The 12500-nt window shown below is 54.1% G+C and overlaps 1 protein-coding gene across 3 annotated transcripts in view; it reads right to left on the reverse strand.

The window, feature by feature from the left end:
- sema4f (sema domain, immunoglobulin domain (Ig), transmembrane domain (TM) and short cytoplasmic domain, (semaphorin) 4F) overlaps nucleotides 1-12500 on the reverse strand; it is a 67599-nt gene that overhangs the window by 15860 nt on the left and 39239 nt on the right. For all 3 annotated transcript variants that reach the window (XM_036551091.1, XM_036551090.1, XM_036551089.1), the window contains 2 exons: nucleotides 2510-2661; nucleotides 1186-1245 (listed from right to left, as the gene is read on the reverse strand). In XM_036551091.1, the coding sequence (XP_036406984.1) occupies nucleotides 1186-1245; nucleotides 2510-2661 (212 nt within the window). The remainder of the gene's footprint in view (nucleotides 1-1185; nucleotides 1246-2509; nucleotides 2662-12500) is intronic.

Genomic DNA, 12500 nt, shown 5'->3' on the forward strand with positions numbered 1-12500 from the left:
TGATCCCCACAGCTCCAGCAGAATGGTGTTTTGGTGAACAGTTCCACAACCCTCTGACATCACAGCAGGTGTCTGCAATGTGTTTATTGCATGGGGTGTAGGTTCAGGAGGGGACAGGGGAGCATGTCCCCCTCAGTGTTGAAAGAGTGTAATTAACTAACTAGAGTACAATGCAGGATTTACCAGAATGGTGTGCCTCTAATGTTCAAATGAAGACGACACAGCTGCTTTAGCGTACACACACACACTGTGCTGCAGAATATTCTGTACATGCTTTACAGGACGCAAAGACTCATCTACTTTTTCATTTAACGGCATAACAGGCATTCAGACACTGCAGATCCGTGCCCCTCTGATTCAACCTCGTAAAATGCTGTCACGCTGCCCCTTAGCCACAGACGGACAGACCCCCAAGGCTAAGACTAAGGTTCAGGAGAAGGGTGAGCCGCTGTCAGCAGTTCAGCCCAAAGTGCTGGATTCTTGAGTGCCCAAGCGGCCCGTTCTACAACCTGCTCTCCTGACAGGACCAGGCGTCCGGTTCTGCTCTTTTCAAATAAAACCCACTTACCTACAGCAGCAGGCAGCAGGACTCCCCTCCCTGACCCTGCAGGACCTGAGTGCTGTGCTGCATACTCTGACTACACTGTGCAATGGAAGCTGAGGGAGTGGAGAGTTTTGCTGCTCTGGTTCACATCAGGAGTCACACATGCTGCTGTACAGTAACACACAGACTGCTCTGTTTCTGCTCTTGCTGGTGTTGCCTCTCTCTCTACTCAGATCATAAATGACCCCTGTGCTGTATGCCTGAGAGTGAAGTAATTACATTAAGCTGGACCGCCCCCAAACTCATGCCACTAAAAGCCGCCGCTTTTCCTGCCCAGGAGGAAAAGAAAGGGCATTCCAGGTTTCAGACAAACAGAAACAGAAAATTAGCAGAGAGTACAGGTGGTCCGATTCTTTTGCTTGTTATCAGCAATTACAGCAATTAAATCACACGGGATTACCCCTGAATTCATCAGTAAAAGCTGAACCCTCCACTGTGTGTCTCTGAAATCCCACAGACCTTAGCAGAGGAGTGAAGAGTGGAGGTGTCTGGTGTCACTGCGGGTCAGACTGGTGTCATGCGCCGTCGCACTGAGCGCGCCCGTGTTTAATACCCTGCCCTGTCCCGGGACACGCCCTTACCTCCGTCTTCCCCTTGCCTACACAGGACCGCCGCTTGTCCTCCGGGACGTCCCAAACGATCTGCAGACAGACAGAGAGACAGACAGACAGACAGGTCTCATTGCTGTGTCATAATTAAATATGTAAGATTATATTTGTAAATTCTCTGCACAATATGTAGAGTAAAACAACCGAGTAATCAAGCATGCCTGAATAAAGTAAAATAAGCTTTCCAGTCAGTGTTGGATCAGTAAGACTCGTGGCCTCTGTTCTTAGCACAGTCTGAGCTCTCAGAGCAGCTGCAAGTGAGAGGGTCTGCTCTCCATGCTGTGGGCTGTGGGGCTCGGCAGACACCCCCCCCAGGCCTTGCATTACTCCGATTGCTTCGTTATTGATCGGGCCTGGGCCACGTTCAGTCAAAGCCAGGAGCACCCTGCCATGCGCTCTCCATCACTGCTGAGCTTCCTAACGCCCTGAAAGGTCATGTGCTGGAGCTGAGCGGGTTAGCTCCACATAAACCGCTCACTGCTGTGATACACAATTAGACCTAATTCATCCGAAGGACATCTTAGCAGACGCTTAGCAGTGTTACAGAGCATTATCAGTGCATTAAACCTGATGGATGTGACTACAGAGAAACGGTGGGACACTTCAGCTAAACTATCAGCCAACCCATGGCTGTTTTTCACAGCACTGCGCACAGATGCTTTTCCCACAGTCCTCCACAGTGGGGCGCCAGAGAGGACCCAGCAGCGGGGACTGACAGACTGAGACCCCTGCAGCTCCTGTCTGTCATGCAAGCCAAAGATGTAGTGGTAGCCTGCAGGTAAAATGTGAGTTCTGCCCTCCTGTGTAAAACACCCCAAGCCCAGTGCTTTATCTCCTGACGCACATAATGAACAGCACTGGCATGACTTACACGGGATATATTTCAACTCCATAACGTGGGCAGAGATGTTTTTTGACTTGTTTAGGATGACACTGCTTTATATCATCCTACCGTTTCTTAGAGAAAGGACTATCATCCTGTGGCTAAACCCTGTCACCTAATTGACTTGGCGACAAGCACAAATCTAGCCAGAATGTGGTAAAACTGGTGAGAAATATTGTCACTCAACTCAATTCTGAAGTGAAAGACCATTGTGGCATGCCTGAAAGCTGCTTCCATAAAGCGTTCTGGTTGTAAGTGTGTGTCACTCTCACTGAAACAGCAGAATCTTTGAAGCTGACAGATTACAAGAAATGAATAATTATGAAAGCAACGTACTTCTACAGAAATCTGTTCCCAACAGCTCTGCCCCCTCCCTGTGTGGGACAGCCCCTTTTTTCGGGGGGTGGAGCTCACCTGCTTGTGCTTTGCGCTGAGGTCAGAGGTGTCCACCGCGAGGATGGCGTCCCGTGCTCCCAGGTAGAGAATCCCTGAGGAGGGGTTCATCAGGAAGGTGCTGATGTTGGACACATTGGGGTACTGCAGCGGCCCCAGCCTGGAGTCTGACCCTGCGTGTCAGAGAGAGACAGAGAAGATTAGCCAACGTGCAGGAGGGTAACGAAATGATACAATCCATTTGTACAGTGTGTAAGAGCCATCGTGAGGGCTGTCTAAACAACGTTTTCTAAGATGGCGAATGTATTTGCGCAAACACGGTCTGGTGGTGGCCAACAGCGTCTTTCAAACACAAAGCTGCCGCGGTGCGGTGATCTCTGCTCAGCTCAGCGGCAGAACGCTCAGGAACACGCCGCGGTGCGGTGATCTCTGCTCAGCTCAGCGGCAGAACGCTCAGGAACACGCCGCGGTGCGGTGATCTCTGCTCAGCGGCAGAACGCTCAGGAACACGCCGCGGTGCGGTGATCTCTGCTCAGCTCAGCAGCAGAACGCTCAGGAACACGCCGCGGTGCGGTGATCTCTGCTCAGCTCAGCGGCAGAACGCTCAGGAACACGCCGCGGTGCGGTGATCTCTGCTCAGCGGCAGAACGCTCAGGAACACGCCGCGGTGCGGTGATCTCTGCTCAGCTCAGCGGCAGAATGCTCAGGAACACGCCGCGGTGCGGTGATCTCTGCTCAGCTCAGCGGCAGAACGCTCAGCCTCACCTCAGGGACACAATAAAGCAAAGCTGTGCTCTCTGCATCTTTAAAACTCTCAGAGGAAAACTCCTGAGCGATGGTGACACACCGCCGTCCTTCAGAACCATAAAAAGGGTGGAAAGTGGCCTCTGGTCTCTGAGAGAGACGCCCTTGTTTTCTTGTGTTCATCAGGTAGCGGACACTTTGCACCTGCCAGCCCTCAGGCATAATCAATCAATCAATGAGCAGAAGATGGTCAATCAAAGAGATGTGGCAAATGACAAGGAGAGGTTGGCTTGTTAGCACACTAACATTAACACCCCAGGATTTCAGGGGCATGCTTGCTTTGTTGTTGTAAAAGCAATGAAAATGAGTAATTACATGCAAAGGGATGAGGCCTGGCTCATCAGATACCCAGGGACTACCTAACAGGCAACACTCGCTGGTGCCTCTCATTTCTCATTGCAAGGCACTAATTGGAAACTCATTTTATATGCATGTAGTGAGATAAAAACACAGTGACCCAAATAGAGAGGAACACTCATGCAAACACACAAGCCGGCACCCGCTCTCCTGCCGTTCTCTCTCCCTGAGCCGTGCTGGGACCCGCTCTCTCTCCCTGAGCCGTGCTGGGACCCGCTCTCTCTACCTGAGCCGTGCTGGGACCCGCTCTCCTGCCGCTCTCTCTCCCTGAGCCGCGCTGGGACCCGCTCTCTCTCCCTGAGCCGCGCTGGGAGCTGCTCTCTCTCCCTGAGCCGCGCTGGGACCCGCTCTCTCTCCCTGAGCCGTGCTGGGACCCGCTCTCTCTCCCTGAGCCGTGCTGGGACCCGCTCTCTCTACCTGAGCCGCGCTGGGAGCTGCTCTCTCTCCCTGGCCATGCTGGGACCCGCTCTCTCTCCCTGAGCCGTGCTGGGACCCGCTCTCTCTCCCTGAGCCGCGCTGGGAGCTGCTCTCTCTACCTGAGCCGCGCTGGGAGCTGCTCTCTCTCCCTGGCCATGCTGGGACCCGCTCTCTCTCCCTGAGCCGCGCTGGGACCCGCTCTCTCTCCCTGAGCCGCGCTGGGAGCTGCTCTCTCTACCTGAGCCGCGCTGGGACCCGCTCTCCTGCCGCTCTCTCTCCCTGAGCCGTGCTGGGACCCGCTCTCTCTCCCTGAGCCGCGCTGGGACCTGCTCTCTCTCCCTGAGCCGCGCTGGGACCCGCTCTCTCTCCCTGAGCCGCGCTGGGACCTGCTCTCTCTCCCTGAGCCGTGCTGGGACCCGCTCTCTCTCCCTGAGCCGCGCTGGGACCCGCTCTCTCTACCTGAGCCGTGCTGGGACCCGCTCTCCTGCCGCTCTCTCCCTGAGCCGCGCTGGGACCCGCTCTCTCTACCTGAGCCGCGCTGGGAGCTGCTCTCTCTCCCTGAGCCTGCGCAGTGCCCAAACAAACAAACACACAAAACCAAAGGTCCATTTTGCTGCATCTGACAGCCAATGAATGCTTCTCATCACACCTCCACCTGCACTGAATCCAGCTCCACAGCTCCAGAGAGGGGAGCCAATGAGATCTCCCAGCCCTGCCGTTATATCGTGCAGTGAGGGAGGACTGGAGGACGGGAGCACATGACTGTGCCACCCCCATCCTGCCGAGCCGTCTGAGATTACCACTCCCGTCACCACCCCACAGGGACAGCAGGACACAGGACAGCAGGCGGGTCCCCGCAGCTCCTCCTGCAGCTCTGTAACGCTCTCCACACGCAGACAGGCGTGATCACATGCTGGTCCGGCGCACAGCCTCGGGCTGCAGCAGAGTGTTTACTTGTTTGCTGGTGTGAAGTACTGATGATATGAGAACAATGCTTCGCCTCCCGGCACCGAGCGAGCGCTGGAAGAGGCTTTCTGTGTTCCACACAGGATAAGCAAGCCGCAGCACCCCGGCTGGGCTGGCGGCCAGCCTGTCGGACCCGAAAACTCACCCTGCTCGCCTCAAGAGCAGCTGATCTTCACCCCCACACCCCACAACCCACACCCCCTGCCCGCGCCCACACCCCACAGCCCCCTCCCCGCCCCCACAATAAACACACACGCCCAGGATTGACACTCGGGCTCCTCCACAGCGTATGAACAGGAAGCCTCCTTCTCCACGCAGTGGCCCTGAGTGTGGGGAGAGGAGACGGGCAATTAACGCTCCAGCCTCCGCTCTCCCCCGCGTGAGCGCTGACCCCTGCTTTGGCTGGTTAGGGGTTAGGGTTAGGGGTAGCAGTGACCCCTGCTTTGGCTGGTTTGGGGTTAGGGTTAGGGGTAGCAGTGACCCCTGCTTTGGCTGGTTTGGGGTTAGGGTTAGGGGTAGCAGTGACCCCTGCTTTGGCTGATTTGGGGTTAGGGTTAGGGGTAGCAGTGACCCCTGCTTTGGCTGGTTAGGGGTTAGGGTTAGGGGTAGCAGTGACCCCTGCTTTGGCTGGTTAGGGGTTAGGGTTAGGGGTAGCAGTGACCCCTGCTTTGGCTGGTTTGGGGTTAGGGTTAGGGGTAGCAGAGATCCGTGTTTTGACTGGTTTGGGGTTAGGGTTAGGGGTAGCAAAGACCCGTGTTTTGGCTGGTTTGGGGTTAGGGTTAGGGGTAGCAGTGACCCCTGCTTTGGCTGGTTAGGGGTTAGGGTTAGGGGTAGCAGTGACCCCTGCTTTGGCTGGTTTGGGGTTAGGGTTAGGGGTAGCAGTGACCCCTGCTTTGGCTGATTTGGGGTTAGGGTTAGGGGTAGCAGTGACCCCTGCTTTGGCTGGTTAGGGGTTAGGGTTAGGGGTAGCAGTGACCCCTGCTTTGGCTGGTTAGGGGTTAGGGTTAGGGGTAGCAGTGACCCCTGCTTTGGCTGGTTTGGGGTTAGGGTTAGGGGTAGCAGTGACCCCTGCTTTGGCTGATTTGGGGTTAGGGTTAGGGGTAGCAGTGACCTGTGTTTCAGCTAATTTGTTAGCCGGCTACTGGGAGGAGGGGGGCGTGCCCGATGGATGATGGATGGGGGTGTCTCTTCAACGTGTGGGGTGCCTTCTGACCCTGAAATCATCAGTAATCATGGCACAGGGTGTGTGTGTGCATGTGTGAGTGTGAGTATGTGTGCTTGAGTCTGAGTGTGTATGTGTGCGTGTGAGCGTGTGTGTATGTGTGTGTGTGTGTGTGTGCGTGTGAGAGTGTGAGTGTGTGTGAGTGTGTGAGTGTGTAAGTGTGTGTGTGTGTGTGTGAGTGTGAGTGTGAGAGCGTGTGAGTGTGTGTGTGTGTGAGTGTGTATGTGTGCGTGTGAGTGTGTGAGAGTGTGTGTGTGAGCGTGTGAGTGTGTGTGTGTGAGTGTGCGTGTGTGTGAGTGTGAGTGTGAGTGTGTGAGTGTGTGTGTGTGTGTGTGAGCGTGTGTGTGTGTGTGTGTGGATGTAAACATGTTCTCACCCTCCTTGTCTGAACTCTGGCCTCTGTAAGCCTGCCCCATGTGACCAGATTAAGGGCTACTGCTTAATCCCCCTCCCTTTCTCAGCCCCCCCCCTCGTTGCTGCGGGTGTCACGCTGTGTCCTTGTCCGTGGTGCTGTGGAGCGCAGCCCCCTGCCTGCCAGCGCTCAGCACCACACAGCGGCCGCCGCTGTGACACGCCTCCTCTCTACCGCCCGGCCCGCTCCCTCACACGGCCACGGGGGCAACGCCGCGAGAAACGGCCAAAAGCAGCGCTGACACCTCATCCCAGGCGGCGTCCGAGGGACCCAGTCTGATGCTCTCCATCCCGGGTTCCACGCGCGCAGCAGTGGTGGGGACACACCTGTACGCTCATGGGGAGGGCCGGCAAACAGCAGTCACGCACTGCTGAGTTAAAGTGAGACTGTGTTCTGACTGCAGATATCCGTTCTGAGACAGCTACACCCTGCCGACACCTGCATTCCGGGTACAGCCGCAAGTTCTCACCTGTATGAACTTTCAGTTAAAAAAAAAATCTGCATCGGTTTAACCATCATTACAAGAATTGGCCCCACTATGCAGGAATCAGACGCGCCCAAAAAACAGAAACATGTTACACCTCTGCTTCTACCCATCAATACCTTTCTGTGATCAGAAGTCTGACATCTTCCGAGAAAACCTGACACTGAATCGATGAAATGTGCCCCAACCAGTCAGCGGTGCAGAACAGCTCTGTACGAGCTGCTGTGATGATCATTCATTATGCTTTGATGTGCGCGGGTGTATGTGTTTACTGACATCCTCTCCTGAGATCTGTGTATCACACCACACACAAAAGGCATGGTGACACAAAGGGCCCGAGTGAAGCCAGCACAGCCCGACACTGTTACACCTTTCAGAAAAATGTCATCGAGGCGTGACTCATCCCTGCTCTTAGAGTATGAAGGTGCTCTTTTTTGGAAATTATTCTCCTTTGTGTGGCTTTTTTAAACCTCAGATACCCAAATGTCGCTGCAGTATGTGGTCTGGCGAACAGGCCAGACACAACACCCGTCTCACCCTCACGCTGCGCTGTGCACAGCGAGAGGAGTCTGACCCGCCCTGCCAAAAGACCCTGAACTCCGCTGTGGGGACTGTGCTCGATGCTGCTGTAGAAGGAATAATCTACAGTGCGTTTCACAAGCAGAGAGAGAAAAGAGACGAGAACGTGAAAGAGTTTAATTGGTCATTATGCTGTAATAAAATATAGGCCTATTTTACAGCTGAAACTAAAAGAATGCTGCTGAAGTGAAGTACTAACACAGACATACCTGAGAGTGACCATGGTCACGCCCTCTCTCACTGACACAGTATTAGCTGGTAAGCAGCTGGATAGGATTTCAGACATACCTCTTAATGACACACACTAGTGCATGCATGCATGTACAAACACACACACACGCGCAAATGCTCTCCAGACAGGGGATGAAGAGTAAATTATGTAATATGTTCTGATAAGGGATTATATACACTTTATCCACTAATGCAGATTCATTCCACTCACGTGTCATAATATTTGCCTGTCCTCTCCCTCCCTCTCTCTCTCTCTCTCTCCCTCTCTTTGACCGTCTTTCTTTTTCTCTCACTCACAAACACACACATAAAATGCAATCTGGTCTTAGAGCACAGTTTGTGCAAAGACTGTCTGAAACACAGTGACAGTTAGGTGGGTCCTGGATTTGGGGACTTCTGAGCTACACTGCCAGATATCAAACAGACTGTCAGGGTCAGCTGAGGACTGCAGACGTAGAAGCTGAAAAAATAGCTTTCACACTTCTTGTGATTTTCTACAAAAACTGCCAACTTTCCGTCACAGTGCAGTTTCAACACTACATTTCAAACAGAGGATATCCGGAACCATTACCCCGTCCTGTGTCATCCTCGAGAGGAGGCTCCAGTCATTCTCACACAACCATCCTGAGTAAATATGAAAGCTTGAATAAGCTATAAAACGTAGTCCTACACCAGAAGTCCCCGGTTTGAGCATTTCTGAATGAATGTACTGAACATAAACGCTCTGTGTCATCAGTGACATCACAATCAGGGGCAGACCCTGAAAGTGAAATTGGAAACCCTTACACAGGCTTCGTCTGTGATGTCACAAGTGGCAGAGTCTGAGCTGGTGCTGTGGGTTTGGGGCTACTGGCCCAGTTAGCAGCAGGGACACAGCGAGGAGGGGGTGCCGTCTGCCCTCCGTCAGGAGACGCACCACGCACCATGACACGCTAACACTGCAAAGGTCACTCCGTTGGACCAGGGGCGACAACAAGACGGCGCAGCCGACACCTCACTGCGGCCCAGCTGTGTGTGAAAGTGACCCCAGAGGCGCTCCAAGACCTTGAGTCTGTCCCTCGGCTGGGCTCCCTGGGGGACAGGGCCCATGTCACAGAGAGTTTGGATGCACGGCGGACGAGCTGTCAGAGGCCTGGCGCTGACCCACAGGCACTGCGTGAGAAACCCAGGAGAACAGGAGACAAGCTGAAAGGCTCTCTCCACACAATACCGCACTTGTAGCATGAGCTGACTCTGACGAACAAAGACATAGCGTTAGTCCCCAAAAATGACGTCAAACATGACCGATTAACACAGTCCCATGTAAAGCTCTGCTCTCGCAAGCCGCTGCAGCCCTTGCAGATGCTAATGCCTTTGGGTAGGAACACAATAAAATCAGTTGTGTCCCGAAACTCCTTCTCCGATTTTGAGCCCACTCAGATTATCATCACTGTGACTGTCATGACAGATAACAAAGGGAGATAAACCCACTCCTGTTTCGGTTTAATCCATGACTCTACAAAGATGCTGTTCAGCTCCTCAAAGCACTGACTAACTCAACAGTTTATACATGCAACACGCGTTCCAGAACTTTCTGAGCAGTCTGTGGGCCACCCAGCTCCAGAGCCATCGCCATAGCTACAGTCCCTGGAGTATGTCCTCAGAGTGTTAATAAATGAACACAGGAATTCATACACTCATTCAGGAACACGTCAGACTGGAGAATCAGTCCTCCTCCTTGCGGGATACCTGCAGTGGTCTCCGCGTGTCGCTCATCAGCCCATCTGATAAGGACTGTTCACAGAGCCCCTGCTTGTCCTGCCTGTAGCCTTTAAAATTTCTCACGTCGTATGGGAAAGCCCAGCAGTAAACACCTCCCTCGTTTGCCTTCCACAGAGTGCTCGGTGTAGACCTGCTTAACCACTCTGATGGGGAACACCACTATTTTGAGAAAGTGTTGCGCTGCAGAAAAAGCACTCCTCATGGGGGTCATCCCGGTCACCATAAACATTCTGAGAATGTTGATCATGCGTGTGACTGCACTGCTGTGTGACGCATGTTTTCTCCGCGCTGCAGTCCTGCACCGCTGCGATCCTCCCTGCACCGCATTAACGTCTGTATGAGCTGTGGAGAGGATATTCTCATTGGAGGATAATGAATTAATCTAATCCAGTCTAATCTAATCTGCCTACACACAAACCTGTGGAGACAAACAGCAGACATGCATCTGCGAGAATAAGACTCTCTCTCCCTCTCTCTCTCTCTCTCTCTCCCTCTCCCTCCCTCCCTCTCTCTCTCTCTCCCTCCCTCTCTTTCTCTCACCCTCCCTCCCTCTCTCTCTCTCTCCCTCCCTCTCTTTCTCTCTCTCTCCATCTGTCAGAATGTATCCCTGCTTTCTCGTGTCCAGGCTGCCCCCCCCACACTCCCACCCGAAGCGCAGTAAGCCCTGCACTGATAGCACAGAGTTTCTCCCCCAAGTGCTGTAACGCTGCTGTCACTCTGAGGGCGTGCCCGGCGGGGGGGGGGGGGGGGGCAGTGACAGCGCAGAACGGCTCTGACAGCAGCGGCCGGGGGGGGGGGGGGGGGGGGGGGGGGGGGGGGGGGTCCGCAGACGTGTCCTCACACTCACATCCATTCCGTTACCCCGCTGGGAGCCGCCCCCTGCTGCCCGTCCAAAAATGTCGTTTGTTCCTGGGGTGACACCATCTGCACCCCCCATCCCACACCCAACCCCTCTGTGCCTCTTGCCTGCAGGGGTCAGACGCACAGAGACATAGAGAGAGAGAGAGAGAGAGAGAGAGGGAGAGAGAGAGAGAGGGAGAGAGGGAGAGAGAGACTGAGACAAAGAGAGGGAGAGAGAGACTGAGACAGAGACTGAGACAGAGAGAGGGAGAGAGAGAGAAAGAGAAAGAGAGAGACAGAAAGAGAGAGAGAGGGAGAGAGAGACTGAGACAGAGAGAGGGAGAGAGAGACTGAGACAGAGAGAGGGAGAAGGAGAGAGAGCGTGGTGGAGCAGAGCATCTCACCCCCACCTCCCCTACAATGACACGGCAAATTCTGACAGAAGAGAGACGTACAGGACTCATGCGACAGGAGGCCCAGAAACAGCTGCGCTCATGTGATGGTGCGGTTTGCGCGCTCATGTGATGGTGCGGTGTCTGTGCGCGCATTAGGTACTCAGCGTGTGCAATCCGTCGCACTGGAAAAATCTGGGAGTTTCAAAAGCAGTCCTGTGAAACCCCCCCATCCAGGAACACTCCTTTTGGTCAGAGAGCCGCCTCAGCCGCCGCTCAGAGGAGCCTCCATCCCCTGCTGATTACACGTTCATCCACAGGCCATGAAACATTAATGAAGGACGGCCAGGTCTCGCTCAGCATTTCGGGAGGGGGGAGGCTGGGGTGAGACTGTGCTCTGCAGCTCCCCCCCACCCAGTGGCCTGGCTTCAGCGCTCCCACCAACGCTCCTGCAGACTCATGAATGCACGGAAAGGACACTTCGGCCTGGTGAATTTGGAATATCGGGAATACCAAATGAGAGGGGATGAATAATGCAGGCGGGAGCTCGGCCTGTCGCTCGCAGAGCAGGCCCCCAGAGAGAGGCAGCGCTACACGGGCTCCGCAGAGCAGGCCCCCAGAGAGAGGCAGCGCTACACGGGCTCCAGAGCTGACTGCTTCTGCAGCTTTTCCATTCGTTTGTTTTTTATACTCATTTATTTTGGGTGCATTTTAAAGATTCCTCCAGGGCCTGGCAGCCCTCTCACTCAGATGCGTCCCATACCAAGCGTTGCTCATTATCACAGTGCTAGAGACAGTGCCCTGTTTCTTAGTACCGTATCAAAGGTACTTCCTGGGGTAATTTGGCTCTCCACACTTCCACTCAATCTACATGCGTATGTCACAGTCCTAACCCCCCCCCCCCCCAAACCCCCAGCCCACACACCCCCAACGCATTCCTCACACAGACAACATGGCCTCATCGGCCAGGCCATCACCCCAGCAGACCAATTTACTAGAAGAAATTCAATAGCCCTGCAGGGCATTTCTGTGGATAAACCTCTTCCTCCCAGAGAGATCGACACACATGGCCTTGAGATGGGGCTGCAGTGTGTTTCCTGTGGTGTACAGCGCCGATGCTGCAGGGCCGCGCCAGGATTCACATGCCCCTAGGGATTGTGGGAAACTGGGGGTACAGGAGAGGAAGAGGACAGTGTGTCCTCAGAGTGAGTGGAATTGGTTTGGGGGGGGGGTGTTATCGGTCCTCTGAATGTCACTTTAGAGCATTTGTGTTTTCCACAGATAAGGGACAGCACTAAAAGGAAGAGTCCAAACTCCTGAGCGTCTACCATCACGAAATCAGACGTGACTCACCGAGGAGCCGTGAAACGGGCAAAACATCCCCGGGTCATTTTCACTGTCAGTGCCGGGAGTCTATGAGAATTTTTTCACAATTTGTCAGAGAGTGGATGAAGGAGATAAAAATGCGCAGATGTACGTTTAGCCGATTTCCTGCTCCGTCTCGGCTGAATAAGGGCTTCAGACAGAACGAGCATTAGAGCGGTATT

The sequence above is a fragment of the Megalops cyprinoides genome, chromosome 18 (genome assembly GCF_013368585.1).
Source record: "Megalops cyprinoides isolate fMegCyp1 chromosome 18, fMegCyp1.pri, whole genome shotgun sequence".
NCBI lineage: Eukaryota > Metazoa > Chordata > Actinopteri > Elopiformes > Megalopidae > Megalops > Megalops cyprinoides.